This window comes from Cinclus cinclus, chromosome 1, assembly GCF_963662255.1.
Source record: "Cinclus cinclus chromosome 1, bCinCin1.1, whole genome shotgun sequence".
Lineage (NCBI taxonomy): Eukaryota > Metazoa > Chordata > Aves > Passeriformes > Cinclidae > Cinclus > Cinclus cinclus.
This window is the reverse complement of record NC_085046.1, coordinates 136,077,590-136,100,745: the sequence shown is the minus strand read 5'-3', so window position 1 is coordinate 136,100,745 and position 23,156 is coordinate 136,077,590. Positions and strand designations below refer to the sequence as shown.

General features: G+C 34.3%; 1 protein-coding gene across 3 annotated transcripts in view; it reads left to right on the top strand.

Moving 5' to 3' along the window:
* CSMD3 (CUB and Sushi multiple domains 3) overlaps window positions 1-23,156 on the top strand; it is a 590,741-nt gene that overhangs the window by 218,581 nt on the left and 349,004 nt on the right. For all 3 annotated transcript variants that reach the window (XM_062491358.1, XM_062491350.1, XM_062491342.1), the window contains exon 6: window positions 138-250. In XM_062491358.1, the coding sequence (XP_062347342.1) occupies window positions 138-250 (113 nt within the window). The remainder of the gene's footprint in view (window positions 1-137; window positions 251-23,156) is intronic.

Below are 23,156 nucleotides of genomic sequence, written 5' to 3'. Positions count from 1 at the left end.
GTTGCTAAAATGCTACTAACCAATAAATAAAAAGTTCCACAGAGAGCATGTCAATGAATATGAGTTTGAATATAAAAGCTTTCCTGACAATTTTGAAATATTCTATTAATATTTTTTATTTATTTGTTTTAATTTAGGCTCTCTGGAATGAATATACCTCCTCCAGTTATAAGCAACAAAAACTGGCTCAGACTACATTTTGTAACAGACAGCAATCACCGATACCGTGGATTTAGTGCCCACTACCAAGGTACATTTAAAGAAATAAATTTTTATTGTGGTTGTATTTGTTGAAAAAAATAGTGCCTGAAGTTGTAGGAAATGGAAAGGGCCACTTAAAAAAAAACAAAAACAAAAAAAACCCAAAACCAAACAAACAAAAAAAAACCCTGATAAAAATATACTTTGTTTTTCAACCTGTTATATCAAATTACAATCTGTTAGAATACAAACAGTGTATTATCTAGTATATATAAATTCAGTTACCAAAAAAATTACAGGAGATACTTTCTTTACTCTAACATGTGCAAGTGTTTAGCTTTTAAAATGGTCCTAATATTCTGAAAAAGTACTGTGGAACAGTAGCAGAGAGAATGTCTTTATCATTAAATTATGGGATTTACTCTAGAGTTGCATAAGTCATATTTGTAAAGCAGTGAGTAAGTTTCTGTTTAGTAAAGTAGCATTTAATCACTATTCCTTTTTGCTATGTTTTGGAATGCTTTGCATCATTAAGGATTTAATTAACCAGAAAGATTCTTACCCACTGTTTTTATGAACAAGCATTTATTTTGAGTAAGAGTGAAAGCATCTGAAGTGAAATTTTGGGAATATCACTGTTTGAAACAAGGTCATTCTAATGACAAAGTGCTAATGAAAACCAAATGTCAGTAGTGTATGGTAATACTGTAAATAATATTTTTTCAATATCCACAGTGGATCAATGGATCTTCAGGGAACAGTAACCCCTTTTTCTGTTTTTGTTCTTTTTCCATTTATCTGATGAATGAACGAATCATGGCACTCCTATTAAAATCTAGTTCAGGAATTTCATATACAGGAATTCCATTTCTTATGGAAAATCTTGCATAGGAAGAGATTAGTTACATAAAGTTTTGCAGAATCTGGTCAGATTAGTCAAGTAATGCAAAAATTGCAATTAACAAAAGGCTACGACTATTCTTTTTGATTTGAACTTTGATAATAGCAAATTTTACAACTCCTTGTGATTGCCTCAGATAGCATATTTTGTACAAGAAAAAATTGATTGTTATTTTCAGCAGGCATTGTATATAATTATTTGGATTTCCTGAGTTCATAGACATTCTGGAATGTGTATTCTGAATTAATTTATATGAAAGAATCTTTCTTAATTTAGCTTCAGGGCTGCTATAATTTTTTGTGAAAAACACTGACTCATTTTTTTTTTCCATGATATCTTTCATACCACATATGATAAACCACACTCTTCACTGAGAAGTTGCTAGCTTATGGAACTGTAAAAAGATAGAAAGTAGGAATTCTCGCTAATAAGTCTGCCCCCACAGTTGAGAAACCATGTGATAACTATTTTGGTTTAAGTCAAGTGTTTTAGATTGTTGAGCTGTTTCTTTTGAACTAGTGAGAAAGAAGAGCAAACCATGTCTCACGGTAAACATGCATGCATTCCTGCCAAAAATGTGAGGTAAAAGCTAATTAAAGAGAACAAGATTATGTTTATTTTTAAAAATGCGTTTTATCCAAGACCCATAAAATGTGTGAGTTGGTAGGTGTAGGAGATTTGAATATGTTGCATATCTTCTATTTCTCCTTACTACCTAAGAATGTAGTGATTAAATAATAATGGTGTTTTTACTATTTTCATCTGCTCATTTAATTTTTAATGTTGTATTGCTGAATGTATGTTAAAGTGGACTAAATACAAGTTGTCAAATGCTGCAGAAGCCCACCATCCTTAAAATGAAGAAAATGTCTTTTGCAACTCTAAAATAAATGTAGGCAAAAAAAAAAAAATCAACATATAAAGGAATTAAATGTGCATACTCAAGACTATATGATCAATAAAAGATAACCTTGATAGTAGGAAATAGAAGAACACATGATCATATAATAGGGATGTGTAGTTTCTGGTAGGTTAATGCTAGATTAAAGGAGAGTGTGAGGAAATTAGATAAATCATAGAATCATAGAATGGTTTAGGTTGGATGGGACCTTAAAAATCATCTAGTTCCAATCCCTGTGCCATGAGCAGGGAAACTTCCACTAGACCAGGTTGCTCAAAGTCTGCCTTGAACACTTCTAGGGATGGGATATCTTCCCACATTTAGAAAATGAACATTATAGCACAAAATATTTCAGCGTTTTGAAAACTGTAACCTTAAATGTTTCAGTTGGAGATAGCTTTAAGCCTTTTTGTGATGACAATTTTCAAACTTGAACCTCAAGTTATTTTCTGACATAAATGATCTGAAAATCAGGAAACTAATAAAAATGTTACAAGTATTGCAAAAAGCCATGTGGTACAAGTGCTTTTTTATTATTTTCAAGAGTTTATGTCTGCATTATTTTTGATAGGGAATCTGTTAATTTTTTAAATAGCTTGTTTTATCAGAGTGCTGCACAGAAGTAACTGTTAAAACCTCAGTCCTTCCCCTGCTTAATTGATGTAGCTTGACTATAACTTCTGAGTTCCCTTCCTGAAACGTAATATTTACTACATAGTACCACTATAACCAGAATTACTAATTTCTTATTACTTCCTCTAGTTTAATTTTCTTTAGCCTATTATATATTTTTAAGGACATGGACTTCATTCAAATTCTGAGCTTCATAACACTGCATAATTTTAGTTTGTCACTGCGTGGCACTGCAGTACCCTTTTCAGCTAATCACTCCCTTGGTTTACTGCTTCTGTTTGCACTAGTGCACATTTTGTTAGTGTATTTGGGTCATGCTTTAACTCTAAGTAACAATGAAGCCCTGTGACCACCCGTCACTCACTCCATCCTCAGAGTACAAGGCAGAAAACAGGAAGAACCATAGTGAAAATTTCATGGTTGAAATGAAAATGTGGAAAATCACTCATAAACTACTGTCCTAGACAAAATGGCCTTATTATAAATCCTTTAATAATTGTTTTGGTTGTTGAAAAACAAAGACACACAGTAAAGAAATCATGAAAAATACCCTTGCTCTCCTCTTTTGAAAACAACTTTATTCCAAGCACTCCCCCTTCCTCCATTCCACTACAGATTACTCTTTGTCGCTTTGATGATATCATAGTCAATGCAGGCAGTTCGGGTCAAAGTGCAGGAGTTAATTTCTGCTGTCCCTCATTTCTCACTCTTTTCTTCTGCCATTTCTTCCCTCTTGCTCGTTTCTTCTTCCTTGATGTGCATTGACCATGGGCCATAGTCTCTGAGGGGGAGAACCTGCTCCAGTGTAGGTTATCCCTGGGCTGCAATCCCTTTGAGGGCATTACTAGCTCTGGAATAGAGCATGCATGCTCGGACCTTGCTCCTTTCCCTCAGTGTTTATTGCCTTATCTTAAATACATCTTAATAAAAATGTCACAAAGTCTACTGATGGACTCCACACACCCAGTTGTGTCCAGTGGTGGGTCCATTGTGGAGCCAGATGTGGCCAGTTGTGACCAGCATGGGACAGCTCGGTGCCTGCTGAAGGGAGAAGTGATATGTTCAACCCTATACCCCTCTGCTACCAAATCCCAGGCATTTATACTAATTGCAGTCTTATTCCCTTCAGTTTATGAAAGGGAAGTTTATGAAAACTGGCTTTTAAGATTCTTTTTCATAAGGCAGCCTCACATGGCTGAGCTTCAGTATAATACCTTAAACTATTGTGGCCTAGACATCTGGAAAGACCAAATGTGATGCACTGCAAAGTCAAAATATAGTTGCCTATGGGAAAAAAAAACAAAAACCCACAGCAACAAAAGAGGAAAACCTAGGGTATTACATATTTTTTTGTAAAGACACTTTCAATGTAATTAAACATATTTTCCTAATTTTCTGTTTAAGACCTTACAAATAGATATGGGCCTTTAAGGCCTATAAAGTTTTTTTTTTAAATTGACTTATACAGAAAAACATGAAATCTGATGAGGTACATGAAACTGTGGGAAGCTTTCAGCTTCATTGAAGTACACAGACATGCAAATTATGTGTATTACTTTCTTTTGATAGGCAATTTTTTTCATGAAAGTATTCATTTATACAATATTTAAGAGACATTGGTAAACAACAACCATAGAAGAGATATTTCAATAAGAAATTTCAATTAAATGAGAATCCAAATGTTTCCCTACCTAGGTTGTGGTGTCATAACCCACTTACTCTTGCTTCTCTGGTCATTTGTGTTTCAGCACTTCTTTCTATTCACTGAGAGTTCCTTTCCTTGATGGTTTCTCTTCTTGTGTTGTTAAGACTCCCTTTGAGTCAGAAACTGTTGGCTGAAGTAGAACAAAAGCTGCTTTGGATCTTCTTGAAACAGCTGCTTTACTGTTTCTTGGCACCAATAATCCTCTTTTGCTGTTTCTAAATTTAGTTGAGCTTTTTTACTCCTTCCATTTGCGGTTCCTTTCGGTTGCTGCTTTCTTTTGGTTACTTTTTGCACTCTATCATTTATGTATGAATCCATAATATTATCTAAGTGGACAGAAGGGATTAAGTTAGCTTCACAGCATCTGGTCTTACTGGCTGGTATATAAAAACTTCAATCTTCTTTATATCAAGCATACCCAGATCCAGAAAAGGCTTTCAGAAAAAAAAAAAGTCTTCATTTTTTGATAGTTAGACATTACTTTAAGCATCTATAACTTTACTATCTTGTTAGATCCAGCATCCTTTTCCTCTCACTCTCTACCTGTGTCCTCCCTTAAAACTCTGGAAGGTTTCAGCAGTAGTTGTACAATTGTTAGTCATTTCACTTGTGAAATTAATTTTTTCATTGATGTTTTCTCCCTCCCTTGTTTGTTTACCTCTGTTTAAGCCATGTGTAAACTCATGCTTCCACTTTGAGCAAATTATTATCAAATATGTAAAATGAGTGCACAAACACATTTGCCATCCATTAAGAATCTTTGCTTATAGGAAAATACAAAGGAAGCTATGAAATATATCCATGAACATTTCAGAACAGAATAAAATTAATTGTCCAGCTCATATTTAGAAGCATGCAAATGGTTACTCTCCTTCATACTTGACAGTCAACTATGTGGAGCTGAGATTGGATAAATGTGAGCACCTTGAATTTGGGATTAAATATGAAGAAAAAGATGTTGAAAAGAATATCTTCTTGCTCTGCTTGATTATATATTGTTACTTTCTTTTTCTTTCTGTAATTTTGTTTATGAATAGAAATGTATTTTCATTCATAAATTATTTATGGGGTTAGCTTTTCTTAATTTTTTTTTTTTTCTTGGATTTGTTTCCAGAAAGAATATAAAGCAGTTGCCAATTAGGTAAAAAACAATAGTACTAAGCTGCCTTACAACATCATGGCTAGAGTTGCCAGAAGGGGGAAACTGTCTTTACCACTTTTTTTCACAACATTAGGCAATTTAATCAGATTTTTTCATTCCTTTATTATCTCAAAAGCTGTTGCAACAAACATCACACTGTACTACTGCTGAAAGACATCTGTAGCAGAGACATAGGTAAGATTTTTGTTTAGACACCTATAGATATCTGCATACCCATTAAAGCTGGAGAGCTGTGACACACTGCACCTGTATATATGTGCACTGATGCATCACTGAAATCACCCAAGATATCAAATGTTTTTCTGTGGCAGTGGCAGAAGTGCAAAAGTTCTTTGGGCAGACAAACCAAGGTGTATGTTAATGAAATTACAAAATTTCTCAAATTAAAATTATGTATGGGTAACTGAGCCTTCCCCATACCTTGTAATCCTGCCAGTGAGGTTTGCAGAGTGATTCAGCTGACCACATGGTAGATGTTGGGTAGAGGTGTTCTAGAGTAGAACAGACATGGGGCTGGCAAATTAGAACTTACAGAACTTACATGGTGTGTTTAACATGTCAGACACCTAAACACTAAGCAGACTTTGCTCCCAGCGAGAGAGTGGAGAGAGTCAGAAAAAAAGGTAGAACTCATGGATTGAGATAAAGCCAATTTAACACCACAGAAAATGATGGGAAAGTAGCAAGTAGTAATAATGATAAAAGAGTATATAAAACTAGTGATGCATAAAGCAGCTCACCACCTGCCAACCAATTTCCTTCCAGTCCCTGAGCACCAGTTGCTACCTCCCAGACAATTTGCCTCAATCCCCTGTTCAGCATGATGGCATATGGGATGGAATGTTCCTTTGGCCAGTTTGGGTCAGCTCTCCCAGCTATGTTCCTTTCCAGCTTCTTGTGCACCCTCAGCCTCCTTGCTGGCAGAGCAGCCTGAGAAGCTGAAAAGTCCTTGACTCATGGTGAGCGCTGCTCAGCAGGAACTAAAACATCAGTGTGCTATTCTCATCCTAAATCCAAAACGTGGCACTATAACAGCAGCTAGAAAGAAAATTCACTCTATCCAGCGAGAACCAGGACACCATGCCATTCTGGCATAGAAACTGGAAGATGGAAAGGAAGAAAGAACATATAGGCACCTGTTGCATCCTGTCTTAGATGTGTGCTTTAAAACTAAAACACTACATTCCAGTGATTACAATGACTAGATTTCCATTTTGTCTAGTAGTCTATGCCTAGTGCAACTACAGACACACTGATGCAGGTTTTTTGATCTCAGTTTGCACTTGCTAATCACTTACGGAAATGTATTTTTTTTTAATACCAGAACATTCAAGGCCTTGAGATTCCCTAGGAGAAAGAAAGGTACTGCATCACTTGAGGCACATTTGTAGAAATCTGCTGCTTTGAGAAGGGCTTTATCTCCTGCTTAGGCCAGTGCAAATAAGTTGCTGCTTTCATTGATAATATATTTGACAGATATTTACTTTATTTTTTTTTAAGACACATACTTAGTTATCAGAATTGTGAATCTGTGAATTAAGACCTTGAACTTATTTGATCAAAACATCACAGTGACTACCTGATTTTACAATGTATGGAGAAGAAAGGAATCCTTTCTTCATAGAGTGAAATTACCAGAGCTTCTCAGAAGTTTGCTTTTGTTATTTTTTATTTTTTAATTTTTTTTACCTCCAGGAATAACAAGAGCCTAAATTGCATACATCATCATATAATTAAATGTTTTTAGTGGGTTTTCCTGCTCGCAGGTCTTTCAGCTCCATCTCATACTGACATATATTTTCTAAACAGATTATTTTTTACCTTTGCACCCGTGAGATGTCTTTTATTCACAATTATACACCCACACAATTACAGTGCAGGAAATGACATTGACTTCATTGTAGGCAAGCTATAGAGGAGAAAAAATGCTGCATTTTGTTGACTGTCTCCAAATTTAAAGAACTTACTTTTAGAATTCCCCCAGCAATAGGTTTTAAAAACACCACTATTGGCAGTTAGTTATGATACTGTATACAGATCCCAAGAGATCTAATTTTAACATTTTAATTCAATTTTTTAACTTCAAGATCATATTTCATTCTTAAAAAATCAATAGAAGTGACATTAAATATTAAGACGTTAGTCTGTGCTAATGTGTAATTTGATAGATTGTAATTTACTTCTGGAATAAGTGTTAAATGATGCAGTAAAGAGTTGTCCTTTCCATTTTAAATGATTTAATAGATACATCTTCTTAATTTTGTACTTACCATATGATATTTTAGGACCATTCAAAAATTTTAATATCTTTCTATTTCATTTACTATTCTACATACTCCCTTTTCTTGTTTAAAAAAGAGTAAATTATAATACTTTAAGTACTATTGATTGCAAGTAATTCCAACTCCTCTGCAAAATACAAGAAAAAAGTACTGAATTACTCTTTATTTCAACTTAGGCAATACTTAGAAAGCATTTTCTTTACTTGGGTCGCTTTGGTTGAAAGCTCAGGAATTTATAAACTGAAATGAAATCCAAGATTTCAGACAAATAGAAAAAAAACTAGGAAAATCTCATATTGAAACTATAAAATCCATAGGTAATATGAAGAATCCTGGTTTCCAGAAAGGAAAAAAAACTTATTTATACCTCAGTGGGGTCTTAGGGATCCTATTTATGTATGCATACATGCATCTATGTATCTATATATCTCTATATCTACATATAATCTCTATCTATATAATCTCTATCTAATATATCTGTATCTATATATCTATATCTATATAATCTATATCTATATCTCCATCTATATATATCATATATATCTATACCATCATCTATATCTATCTATATCTATCTCTATCTCTATCTCTATCTCTATCTCTATATCTATATCTATCTATATCTATATCTATATCTATATCTATATCTATATCTATATCTATATCTATATCTATATCTCTATATCTATATCTATATCTATATCTATATCTATATCTATACCTATATCTATATCTATCTATCTATATCTATATCTATATCTATATCTATCTATCTATATCATATATATCTATATCTATCTCTCTTTATCTCTATCTCTATCTCTATCTATCTCTATCTCTATCTCTATCTCTATCTCTATATCTATATATCTATATATCTATATATCTATATATCTATATATCTATATCTATATATAATCTATATCTATACCTATATTTATATTTATAACTATATCTACGTATATCTGTATAATCTATATATATCTATCTACATCTATCTCTATATCTATATCAGTATATATCCCTATATCTATATAATCTATATCTATCTGATACAGATATCTATCAGTATATCTATATGCCTATATCAATATATGAAAAATATTTTAAATATATGAAAATGAATATTGTATTTAGATTTGATTTTATCTATATTAATGCATATCTGTATACATATGCCTATATATATGCATATATTTAAAATATATTTAATACATCTATTAAAATATTTCATCTAAAAAAAACCACTAAAATTTAAGGCAAATTAACTAGGGAAAAAAATTATGGCAGTTGAAAACTTCTGTTAATACCACATAAACTCTAGAATTCATAGGACCTTCAAAATATTTCATTTTTATTAGGTCAAAACATTAATACATTAACCTATATATCTGTATACTTCATAGCAACCAAACAGCTTAATATATTGCACTGACAATCTGTTCTTGTCAGGATGCTAAAACAACTGAGAGAAAAACCTGGAATAAAATACTTGTTTACATTCAGAATATTTAATGGTGAGATTAAATGTTGGAACATTTTTGTTCCTCTTCGAATATTTTTGATATGCAAATGTTTTCATAACATGCTTGGGCTTTTTTATTAAATTATTGATATTTTTTCAGCTTTGAGAATTATTTCTTATCAATTAGTGTAATTAATTAGTAGTAACTGAATGTAATAAGGCATTCAAGATAGTTCATAAATAGTTTTGATCATATTAAAGGTTACTGTACATTTAAGAAGAAAACCTGATAGGTTCTATCTTTAGAAAGTAAATTTTAAGTGCTAAAATTAATAGCGTCACCGACATCAGATGCATTGAATATATTTCTTCTGGAAGATTTACTCCCATTTCTTTTTCTTCCTCTTTCCATACCCGTCTTTCTCAACATTTTTTTTGTTCTAGGAGGTAATTTTAAATTTTGGAGGGATGGTTTTCTACTATTAGGGGATACACACACAGGGGAAGAAATAATTTTGATAAAATAACAAGCAGATGAAGAGAACTAGATAACAAAGTAACTGAATGTGGCTTTTTTTCTACCCTCACAGTCAATTTTTCCCATGTTCTTTCTAAATAAAGGACATAAATTATTATGCAGAAATATCTATTCTTTCTGTCTCTCTTTCTTCTCTTTAGTCTAAACTGTTTTTTTTTTTAATTAGTTACTGACAGCACTTGCATTTGTGAGAGAAAGCATATCCTCATGTCTTTGAGGTTTTAAAGGTGAAATAGCTATGTAGTTTTGATTTTAATTTTAAAGTAATGAACTGGCTAGGTTTATGTTGAGGCATAAAATATGTGAAATATAGCTTTTGTGTTCTTGAAATGTTTCTCCCTAGTCTATCATTTCTAAAAACTAATCACACCATATGCATGAAGACTGAATAATATGCTGGATAACCTCCTGCTTAAAGATAGGAAAGTTATTCTTTTCCAGTAGAAAAAATAAACCCAAAATTCTGCTTTGGAATATGAATATGGAGGTGAACCATGCAAGATACTATGCCAGAAGTTATTTCATAGTGTTAAATGAGGTTCTACGTTTTTTACTCATTCCCAGTATAGATAAGGTTGAGGACATTCATATTACTCTTCAGAATTAAATCTAAGATTATCTAATTTCAGGAGTACTTTTGCAAAGTATAGCCCATTAAATAAGGAATCAAGTCTATTGAATGAAAAGTTAATCTTTTAATGAATGCTATTTCAAGTAAAAAATGAAATTTTCTGAACTACTTTTTTAATTCCTAGTTACATTTTCTCCACTTTAGTTCTAGTCAATGGAACCCTTTATACTTTAAAACATTGGCTGCTTTATTTATGCACTGTATCAGTAGCAGTATGAGAAAGCTGAAAGAATTACATTTCTTTTTTCTCATTCACAAGTACCAGGAAATTATTAAACATACATCTCTGTTCAACAAAGTGTTTTCACTTTAATGCAGCTGAGGCAATAAATCTTGCATACTAGTGAATATTATTCTATGAAACTTTTAATGTGTGAAATCACTAACTAGTAGCAAAGGGATTCTCAGGTATGCAATTTCTTAGATTTTCATTATGAGAAATTTCAGTACGATTCATATTTAAAAGAAAATAATAAAAATCCCCTGAGAACCATGGTGGTCAAACCTTTTAAATCTGTCTGAAAATATCAGAACAAACAGAATAACAGTGTGAATACTATAGTGCTTCTAGCATTAATTGTTGTATTATGTGTTTCTTTCTAATGTACTTACTTGCTTTGTTTTATAGATGACAAAATGTATATTATTTTTGGTCTGAATTCTGGGTCAATATGAACATTGTTATCACCTTTTCAGAAAATGAAATTTTCTGAATATGTAGAAGGAAGAGAGCCACGTAAAGTGGTTAGAGTGAGGGATTGTGAAAGAAAGATTTAGTTGACAAAATGGCTAGTAAGGAGATTGAATTTGAAGGGATTCTTTTGAATAATTATGACTTCTTGTATGATACATACCCTGGTTGGAATCTAGTCTGTGCTAGCTGGATTGAACAGTCAGCCAGGACAAATCACTTTTCCAGGCTGAATTCTCTCAGTTTTTCTTCGTAGAAGAGGTGCTCCATCTATCTAATCATCTTCATGACTCCCCTCTGGACCTTCTGTAACAGGTCTATGTTCTTCCTATGCTGAGGCCCCCAGATCTGGATGAAGCAATCTTTATGGGATCTCACAAGGAGAGAGCAGAGGGGTAAAATCCCTTCCCTAGCACTGCTGACCATGCTGCTTTTGATGTAGCCTTGGATAAAATTGGCCTTCAGGGCTGCAAGTGCACATTGCTGGGTCATGTCCAGCCTCTCATACACCCACATGTCCAGGTCCTGTCGGGGTTGGTCTTGATCCATTCATCTTCCAGGCTCTATTGATCCCAGGGTTTGCCCTGAGCCAGGTACAGCATCTTGCACTTGGCCATGTTCAGTTTAATGAGGTTCCCATAGGCCATTTCTCAGGCTTTTCCAGGTCTCGATGAATGGCGTCCCATTGCTCTGACGTGCCAGCCACAGCACTTGGCTTCTTGTATTCTTCAAACTGGCTGAGGGTGCACTCAATGCCTCAGTTTATATCTTTGATGAAAACACTAAATAATACTGATCCAAATATGGACCCCTGAGGGAAAACACTTTTCCATCGTGTCTGTCAGAACACTAAACTGTTCAGAACATTACCCTCTGGACACAACTGTCCAAGCAATTAATCATCCATTGAACTGTTCACCCATAGAATCTATTTCTCTTCACTTTAGGCAGAAAGATGTTGTGGGGTACCACGTCCAAGGCTTTGCTGAAGTCCAGATAGATGACATATATGGCCTTTTGTTGATTGATGCAGCTGGTCCATCATAGAAGGCCACTAGTTTGATTAGAGAGGACTTGCCCATGGTGAAGCTGTGCTACAGTTCTGAATCACCTCCCTGTCCTCCATATGCCCCAGCATATGTTCTAGGAGGATTCTGTTCCACAGTTTTCCCAGGCACAGAGGTGATACTGTCAAGTTAGTAATTCCAAAGATCCTTCTATTTTTTAAATGAATAATTAATATTTAAGTATCCCATAATCTTTGTACAGAGGCAAAATGTCTCTTTTTGTACTTAACTTTGTACTCACTTTTACTAGAATTGTGATTTGGGGGAGTGGTTTTTTGTTTGTTTGTTTGTTTGTTTGTTTGTTTGTTTTTTGTGTGTGTATTTGTTGTTGGGATTTTTCATTTATTATTTCCTGGGGAACAAAATTACTGCTGAAAACTCTCATTCACTACTGTCCAGCAACCTTTTCTTACATGTGAAAGAAGTTGCTTTGGAACCATGTGGAACCTTTCAGAAACTCTCGCCTGCTTAGAGATGGTCATACCATTTAATTTAGGTAAAGTAAATATCAAATAATGACTGTAAAACTGCTGACAGTTCTGAAAGTGGCCGAATTCTAAGATGCCTTTCAACTTCAACCATTCTGATGAAGTCTGAAATGTTCAGAAATGGTGAGCAATCAGCCATCTCAAAATCTGACATATTTAAGTTCTACCAGTCAAGAGATGTAAGAAGTATCCAAAAAACTACTGCCATTTCTGAAAAATCACAGAATCACAGAATTGTTAGGGTTGGAAGTGACCTCTGGAGACTGTGCAGTCCAAGCCTTCTGCCAAAGCGGGGTCACTTAGAGCAGGTTACACAGGCACACATCCAGGTGGGTTTTGCGTGTCTCCAGACAGGGAGACTCCATGACTTCCTTGAGCAGCCTGTCCCAGTGCTCTTCCACCGTCAACATAAAGTTCTTCCTCATGTTGGTGTGAAACTTTTTGTGTTTGTGGCCACTGGCCCTTGTGCTGTCACTGGGCATCACCAAGAGGAGTCTATCACTGCCTTCTTGACACCTGCCTTTGAGATGTTTATATGTGTCAGTGACATTCCCTCTCAGTCTTCTCTAAACTAAACAGTTCCACCTCCTGCAGTGTCTCCTCATAAGAGCAATGCTCCAGACTCCTCATCACCTTTTTTGCCCTCCACTTCACCCTCTTCAGTAGCTCCTTGTCTTTCTTGTACTGAGGAGCCCAGAACTGGGCACTCCAGGTGTAGCTGCACTAGGGCCAAGTAGAGAGGGGGAGGATCACCTCTCGATCTGCTGATCACACTCTTCCTGTGGAATGGCAGCACAGCCTTCAGGTGTATCAGTCTGCATATCATCAGCAAACTTGCTGAGGGTGTATTCAATCCCTTCATCTAGGTCATTGAAAAACATGTTGAATAAGACTGGACCCAGTAATGATCCCTGAGATTCATCACTGAGTACAGGCTTCCAGCTGGATTCTACTCTGCTGATCATGACCCTGAGCTCTGCCATTCAGAAGCCTGTTCTTGATCCATCTCACTGCTCATTCACCTAACACACAAATGTGTGTTACCCGAGTTTACCTCCTGTTATGTGTCAAATTGCCATGTTTTTAGATGTGCCAATATATTTTTTCCTTTAGAAATTGTCTTTGTAAGCATTTCTCTGTGCAACATAAAAGTGAGGAAAGATACTTGCCATAACCGAGCTTTTATGGATATTAGGAACAATTTTGGCTATTGAACAAGAACACTATCATTTTTATCATTGTATTGAGGTGCAAAATTGCCTGAAATACTCACTAAGACAATGCATGTGTAATTATTCTTAAAATTATTTTGAAATTTTAGTGTGTAAGCATTTACCTTAGGACATCTTGAAATTGTTGTCTAATGGATCACTGGGGTCCTCTCACAGGGAAAATTTTCCTCAGGCAAAGCTCTTGTTTTGTGCTGGATGCCACTTCATAGCTTAAAAGTTCACCTACTGCCCACTTGATGCTGACAGCACAAAATGTTCTGCAGGAATAGCTTTATCTCTGTAAACTCTAAGTGGATTTTGAATCAGTTTTTATACTGAAGAAACCTTTTCCCTTGCCAGAGAATTGTTTTCATCTCACTTAGGACCTGACCTTTCTTTAGAAGTATTATTTTTTAGTCTATCCTGACCTTTTAGATAAAACAAAAGCATAAAAGGTGGTACAGTTTCATTTATAAATCATTCAATTCTGCTTTTCTTTAAAATTAAGATTTATTCTTCTTAGAGATTAACTTTATTTATTCAGAGTGAGAAATGAGGGAAAAATAAAATTTCTTGTTAAATTTAATGTATTGCTTTGTTCATAGACATTGTATTTTGTTACAGACAGGTAAAAGATGTTATAAAACAAAGGCCTTGTGAAATCAGGTCTTGCTCTGATGAATTAACAAGCTAGCCTGTCACTGCTTCTAAGAGCAACTCGCAAATTCCCATGCAAAACAATCTTAGGTATAACAACAACCTATCTCATAACAACCTATTACCGGGGAGAAAAACAAGTGCACCTGTGTAAACAATAGATATATCCCATTGTAGAGGAGATGAATCCCTCTGCAGACAGCCCTGCGAGGGCCCCCTGGCATCTCCTTTGAGATAAGAAAAAATACTTGCTTAGAATGACTCATGTTTGAAAAAATGCAAGCTCTTCTTCTTATCTCTTTAGAATATTATTGGTTAGGTTTGGTTCTTTATAATTGGTTGTCCCAAACAAAGAAAGATAATGTAGTTGGCCAGAATGTGTTAACCCTGTTTTCCATTGGTTTACTTGTGATCCCCCCAAACCCTGTTAAAGTACATGTGTGATCCCCCATCTTTGGATTTGTAACCTGACCCCTTCACAGACTATAATAAATCCTGTGGAAAAAGTCTGAGCTGCTCTCCCGGTCTTTTTATGCCATCTGGAAACTACAGCTTTCTGTGAGAAACCATGAAGCTGAGTGCCCCAAAGGCCAGCACTCACAAACCTTGGAACTTTCCCCTGCCCGACAACAACTGGGCAGGGGACACAACAAAAAGTTACATCTCATGAGAATCCACAAAGTAAAAATATAAACACCTGAATCTCAGCACATACACACAAATCACCTTCTGACCAGTAGATGAAGTGGTAAGAAAACTGCTAGCCAAATGTGTTGCACATGAGGTCTGTGAAAACTGTATAAAATACGTCACGTGAATAAAGAATAAGCTTTTCTTTCATGAAGAAAGTAGAGTCTCGACTGATTTACTGCAACAGTATTTTTCACAATGAATAAAAGACAAGCACAGGCCAACAGCTCCCAGAAGGCTGGCGAGCTCAGGGATCAGGGTTGAGGCAGAAGTGCGGGGCTTTTCAGCCAGTGTTGGTCCCCCTGCCCCCAGCCAGGGAGTAGAGCAGGCTTTGGGAGCATCTGGAGGCAGATCAGTCTCTGGGCATTGAGCATCTCTGTGGGAAAGAGAACAGGCCAAGGCCAGGCAGGGACACTAACCCCATGGCTAGGTAGAGCAGGAGCAGGGGAAGAGGGGGACAAGCACTTCTGTGGCATTGCTGGGGCAAGGGCCCATGGCTTCAGCCTTGGGGCCCGGGGCCCGTAGGCATGGGTGGGGAGAAGCCCCAGGAAGGCTGGGCAGTCCTGTTTAACTCCATTAGAGCCCTCAGAGTGCTGACAGTCATTGGAGAATACTTCAGTGGTATAGGGTACATAGAAAAATAGGGCACGTTTGGTATATGAAACTTCAGACCGAAAGCTAGTTAGATTGTAATGCACTAGTGTAATATTATGCTAGCCAGAGAATTTTGTTATAGCCAAAGGGAACACAATTTACTGTTATTCTAATTGATGTTTTAATGATCTGATAGTCTGAATTATCAAATATAGAAAAGCATCAATGACAATAATACACTTATAAAAGTTAAGAACTGCCTTTCTACTCTCCCTTGTATTTCTTTTGTCTTGTTTTTACCCTTTTCTCTGTGCCCTTGAGGATTACAGTGCACTGAGAGCATCCAAGGATCTGTTAGGAGGAGTTTGGCACTCCTGGATGTGAAGAAGTGAGCTTCCTCTTCAGTCTTGGAGTTCAATTATTCATTTTTTTTATATTTTCTTAACATTCTGCTTCTTTCTTATTGTTCTTTACTAAAATCTGAAAGTTGCACATTAGCCTCCTTCAGCCTAAATATGTTGCTTGCTATGCAATACCTATGTAACTTTATGAGATCATTATTGTATACACTATTATCAGAGCACAACATTCCTGAAATGCTGTCAGCTCAAGAAATATTCACTTGACACCTATGAATTATCAAAAATGGCGAAAAAAACCTCAGGCCAAGGCAAGTCTACGTGATGTCAATATGAATTCTGTGGCCTTGTATTACTAATGGAAAAACTGTACTTCCTAGGCTGCAGTCTCTGTTAATTTTGTGTGACATAAGTAAAGTAAGCAATGAAAAATATATGCTTAAGAACACAGATTTGTATACAAATTACCTTTTCTCCAACCTTGTCTTTACCATTTGCCAAATAAATGAACAAACTTTCTAAGAGCTTTACATCATCTCTAACTAGTACTAATCTGTTTAAAAACATACATTAATTAAAATAATTTATTAAACATATTAGCTATCAAAATAATCTTCACTGTAGTGAAGATTAATATATTGCATAATTTATTATCTTAAATTAGTTTAACAACCTTTAGTATTAAGTTTAAGTCAAATAGCTTCTTCATGCCTAATACTGGATTTAGAAGAGAAACATTGAGTATTTAGCCTGCTTAGGTCAAATATAAGTTAGACACTCAAGAGGAATGGTACAAAGATTTTTGATATTAAGAATAAGTGAAAGAGATTATTACTGGGTTTAGGATTCATTATTTTCCCACATATCTGAACTTCATGGAAAATATTTTTTTAAAAAGGAGTGTTAAAATCATATCAATATATAGTTCGAGCTTTAGCATGTATTGCACTATCTGAAACTATATATTTGATTTATAAATGACACTTTGCTTGCTTATAACACTGAACAGATATTAAGTGACTAATATTAATATTAAAAAGAAAGCGAGAATGTAATTTTGTTGAAAAGAAATGAGAGCACTGCAATATGATGGCATATCCATGGTGACACAAGAAACAGAATTAGAAGTCAGAATCTTTAAATTTTTAATTTATCTTTTTGTTAATTAGTCGCTATATATATTTTAATGTACATAATCTGTATAGAAATTAGTCTCCAAGATTTTCTTATTTGATGTTATCCTATTCATAAAAAAGGGAAATAAACTTCTTGTGCTATAATTCACAAAATCAAATTAGAAAGAAAATAAATATGTAAGACAATATTCTCAAGGCTTTTTACTTGACAAATAAAAAAAAAGCTACTCTTTTTTAAGGCCAATAAATGTGAATACTTTCCATTCCCAGCACTATATTTTTCATTCCATAGATTCCTATAATAATATTGAGTCCTGAAGAATTTTTAAGTTGTATTGTTTGTTTTCTTTTTTTGTATGATTATGTTTGATTACACAGATCTATGTTACATTGATGCAGATCTCTTTTGAAAACAAAGCAAAGCATGACTATATGAAAAAAATATTTTGTATTTCAAATCACTCCTTCCTCATTTACTAACATTCTTTGTGATAAGTTTTGTTTTTGTTTTTTTTTTCTTTTTCTTTCAAAAAGTACTTTCTCACTTTAAGTAAACCAACAAATATTATCCATATGTGGGCCTATGTTGGTCATTTTCATATTTTTTTTATTAAACAAATATATATTGCTGCAATAAAATCTATTATTTGGACAGATATATATGTTAAAGAAATAGCTGTCTATTTTATGATTTTGGTAGAAAGGAAATAAATGATACTAAAGATGTTTGGCATTTTGTCTGAATTTTCAGATTTCCAAATGTAATCAGTTTGATAAAATTAGGATGCATTAATTTGCCATATTTTCAGTAACTACTTAAAAAATGTAGTGGTCGTAAATTCACTGAGAAAGGCATAGGCAGATCATTGATACATGCATTTGTGTATACTGAAGTATAACATATCCTGCACCTCTGAAAATTTCTGGTTGATGATCAATTGTTACTTTCAGACTTTTTTTGGTATATGTCTTACTGTAGCAATTGATTAAATGTATGACTTTATATAAAAAACAGAGAAAAAGAGAAGAAAGAGATAAAAACAAGGAAGATGAAAAAAGAAAGCAGAAAAAAAGGCAAGCTTAAAAAATTGTAAGAGAATAGAGTAATGAAAAAAGGTAAATTCTGGTACCAAAAAGAAATAAAAATGAAATTCTGAGTCATGTCTCACAAATGTGGACAATATGAAAACAAAAGGAACCAAAAGGACTCTTTTGAACTTCTGGCTAGACAGCTTTTGGAGTTTTTGCTATTGTATAAGTCCAGGGACCGTTGCCTGTTTGAACTGAAGTCTAGAAATGTGTCTTGAGCCCTATCTTTTTCAGTCATGTATTTCTTTACAACCACAGTTTTATTGTATTTCTTTAAAATCACAATTTTATTTATTTTCTGAATAGCTGTGAGTGGAAAACAGATTTTGTCAGAAGAATATTTTATGTCAGCCATTAATACTAGCCATTAATACTGATTTTTTTTGTTCTAAAATCTATGTTTATGTATCTGTTTCCTTTATTTTCTATTACAATTTGATCCTAAGAACAGGTAAAGATACTAGAAAATTATGAAGAATAAAAAAAGTGATTTTTAAAAATAATATGTCAGGACTGGCATATGTTAAAAGAGTCAAATAAGCTGCTATATCTACACAAACTTGAAAATCCCTTTCACAGATGCAGAATATATTCTTCTAAACTAGGTTTCTAATTTTATTGGAATTTTTTTGCAAGCATCAGATATTTAGTGACAGAGAACATCAAAGAGAACAGTTAATTAAAATAGGGGGGAAAAAAATCTTCTTAATAGGATGCATGGGTCACTCCAAAACTAGTTAAATATAGGGAGGTTTTAAGTAAGGAAGCTAAATAACCCTTGACCAAAAGTCCTTGAGCATCTGAAAAAAGAATAAAGATGGAATATAGTTATTACTCTTTTTAAAAATTCTATTAATAACTGTAACTCACTCTTTTTTTCCTTTAAAGATTTATGATTTTTTTTTTTTTTTTTTTTTTTTTTTTTTTTTTTTTTTTTTTTTTTTTTTTTTGTTGAAAACTGTTTAGACTTCTTTCTCAATTACCCATTGCAAAATGATAGACTGGCCTCTTGCTAATAAGATATGCAGGGAAATTCCTAGGCTGACCTCATGTCAGTCTCCTCATTGACACCTTCCTGTAGTCTGAGTCCCAGTTAGGGTCATCTCCATTAAGCACCTTTAGCCTTATTTGGGAAGTTTGTGGCTGGCTCATATGTGTCACAAGAACTAATAAAGTCTTGCACCTTTATTCATTCTGAATATATAGGATAGTGAATATTCCAATTTGCTTTCACATTTTGAACTCGACATGGTTTCAGCAATTAATCAGCAAAACAAATTCTAATTAATTAGAATAGCTGTTGGATGGTAGCCTTAGATCCCATTTGGTCTTATGAACAATTTGCATATTTTTATCTGTTCTTCAACCACTGAAATTAAAAAAAATAAAATTTAGAAAATAGTAATAAATGGAACAGACTTTCTACATAGAGTCCAGTAAGAAGCAGACTGGACAAGTGTCTGTTTTGGTACAAATTCTCTTCAACGTGTTTATCAATGAGCTTCAGTCAATGACAGAGAGCAGACTCACTGGATTTGCAGATGAAACCAAAATATCAGTCATTATATCAAGGACCAGCAGTCAGTATAGCCCAGGAGAGGACAGCCACAGGGACACAGACAAGCTGGAGGAATGAGCCAGCAGGAGTCCTATGAAACTCAACAAGGGTCGGTGTAAAGTCCTGTAGCTGGGTAGGAAGAACCCCTGGCAGCAGGAATGTCTGATAGCAAACAGCTCTGCTGAGCAGACCCTGTGTGTTGTGGCAGACAGCAAGCTGAGCATGACAGCAGTGTGCCCTGGGGAGAACGAAGGACAACAGCATCCTGAGTTACATTAATAAGAATATGGTTAGTAGATTAAAAGGGATATATTTTTGTCCTTGTCTTATCACTTCTGTGGCCATAGCTGGAATAATGCCTCAAGATTTGGGCTTCATGACAGGGAAGATGAGCTTTTCACTGAAGCAAGTTCAGTGGAGGGTCACCAAGATGGTTGGGGGCTGAGCACTTGCCCTGTGATGGAAGGCTGAGTAACCTGAGCTTTTTCAACCTGGAGAAGATGGGACAACTTATAGGAAAGCTTTCCAAAGTCAGAGTCTTCCAAAATGAAAAATAAAAAGATAATTTTCAACAAGCACTTTCACTCTGTTAGATACCATTTTCTGCCTTATTTTTGTTTCTGGCAAATGCTTCTCAGAGTGGGTAAAGGTATTTATTATCTCCCTGGATTATTCCTCAGGAATTACTCATAAAAAGTTAGTCCATTAGATTAATAGTTAATTGAACTTCCACTCTGAGTTTATCTGGGGTAAATTTCCTTTGGTGCCATGTTTACAACAGAGCCCTGTGTATACTTGTAGCATATTGCATATGCAAAGTGTGTGCATCTAGCACAGATTCATAATCTATTTTTGGAGCTTTGTTTCAGGCAAATGTCAAAGGCTCTTGCCTCTTTTCTTTACTAAAAATGATCCAGGAATCAAGAACAGCTTCCACTCCTATATAAATAGAAAATCTTATGGGTCTCCCATATGTTTGCATTATCCTAAGTTTTAACAGTTGCAACATTTTTGAGTGGTGTCTTGTTAAGACTAGTTTTCTGAACTGAATTTCTCTGTAAATCATCAGCTTGATATTTTTTCACTTCTACATAGCTACAAGTTTTTAAGTGTAAATACCACTTTGAATCTTTCCTTGTGTAAGCAGGCTAATTTGACACATGAAAGGTCCTCAGTTTTACTGACTTTCATCTGTTCTCCTTCCACAAAGATGTGTTTAGAGAAATGCTGGTCCAGTCTAGTAGGTCTCAGACTGTTTCAGTTTGGGTTGGTCAGATTCCCTTTCTTTGTGAACCCATGCCCTAAACAGCAATTATACTTTCTTAACCCCATGTCTTTATTGCCTCCTCATATGATTCATCCTGGCAGTTCATCAAGCTTCACATCTTCTCAGTGACTGACTGTGAATTCAATGTGATGCTCTGCCTCTGAGTTGAATTCAATTAACTGCAAAATTTTGGTTTAAGCTTCTCCCAAAAAGCTGAGATCAGTATTCTTTTATTCCTTTTGTGCCCTTTATAATTTAAAAGCTTTTCTTTTTTTTTTTTTTAAACTAGGCTATTAAAGTAAAATAATGTAGGAGTATTTCTTTATCACATAGAAAAATGCAACTTTTAAAATCATCTCTTTGACAAACTGAAATGTCAGATGTGATTTCAGAAGACTTAGCTGGAAAGTATTTTAAAATGCCTATGCAACAAATTGGTCTAAGATTGTTTCCATAGAATAAAGACATAAAAATTCATACTTTTTCAGATTACAAATCATATTTATGGAAATCATATTTATATTGATGGATTTATTTTATGCAGTAGCTGATACTTACAAGATTGTTTACATCTAACACTAATTTTCTCTCAAATTCCTCCATGTAAATCAAGCCATATTGTTTAACCTTACTAATCTTCTGCATGAGTTCTTCAGTGTAAATGGATGTGGAAGCCTATAAACTTAGGCGTTCTGTTTGAAAATTGCTTCTGTATCAAAGCAGTACTTTTCAGTGTGTAAGCTTTGTAGCTTTAAGTAAGTTTATTTTTCCTTGAGTTTTTCTTTTGATATGAACTTTCTTTTAAGTTGTTCTCATTTAAAGCGCTGTCCCTATTTAAATACGTAGGATGGACCATGCTATTTGATGGAGATTTTAAATATAGTTTTAGTTTGTCCTTGATCTTGGAAGCCAGTGAATGCCTGTTCTTGTACGTTTGCATGCATGATATAGATATGTTCACATAGATTTTGTTTCAATAGCAGTGGTTATGTAACATACATTAAGTTTTCTTTGTTTTAAACAACATTTTTCTGTTCCAAAATATCTCTTAGTCATGCATTTGTATTCTCTGTGTTTTAAACTTGATACCAATCTGTCAAAATTTATTGTATACTGAATCATAAGTAGCCTAGACTTTTGATAATATGCATATTGTGGCAATTTTCTTCTTTCGTTATGAAATAAAGAATAAAACATGTCTAGATCTATTTTAGTTACATATGCTGCTGCCATCATAGGACAGCAAATAGTTTTTGGCTTGATCCCCAGCAGAAACCTGGAGTTTTAGATGGTGCTGCTAAGGTTTTCTAGTTTTCCAGGAGATACCAGCGCTCAGATTTACAAGTGCTGTACTACACAGCAGGTGTCAAGACAGTAAATGTCAGATAACAAAGATAACCTGTATCCACATCAGCTTTAATTGTTGTCTTTATAAAGCTAAAATATCCTCTTATCTTAATATTTTAATAATGTGATAAAATAAACAATTTTTAGTCTAAAATTTCTGCAGTAAACAAAAGAGATTCTATTAACAAGACTGAGTATTTATTATATGAGGATCTCTTCCATTATTTTATACAGAACATTTGAGAATTCTGTCAAGAGATCTGATATACCTTGTGCCTTAAATATACTAAATAATGCTTTGTTCCTCTGGGAGTCTTATTTCCATTTTATAGTGGACAGATTTTTCTAAAAGTGTGAAAACTCTTGTTGCTTTCCATCCTAACATCGCCCACTACATTTAAAAGACATGTCTCAAAGTCTGAGAGGACAGCTCATAGTAAAAAGAGAAGTGTTGAATATTATTGTTTGAATATTTGAGGGCCCCTTATCATTATGATGTAATAAAAAAACATGTTTTAAAGATACTAGTAAAACATAGTATAGTTCATGTTACATAAGCTTTGTTTATGCTATTTTTATGGTG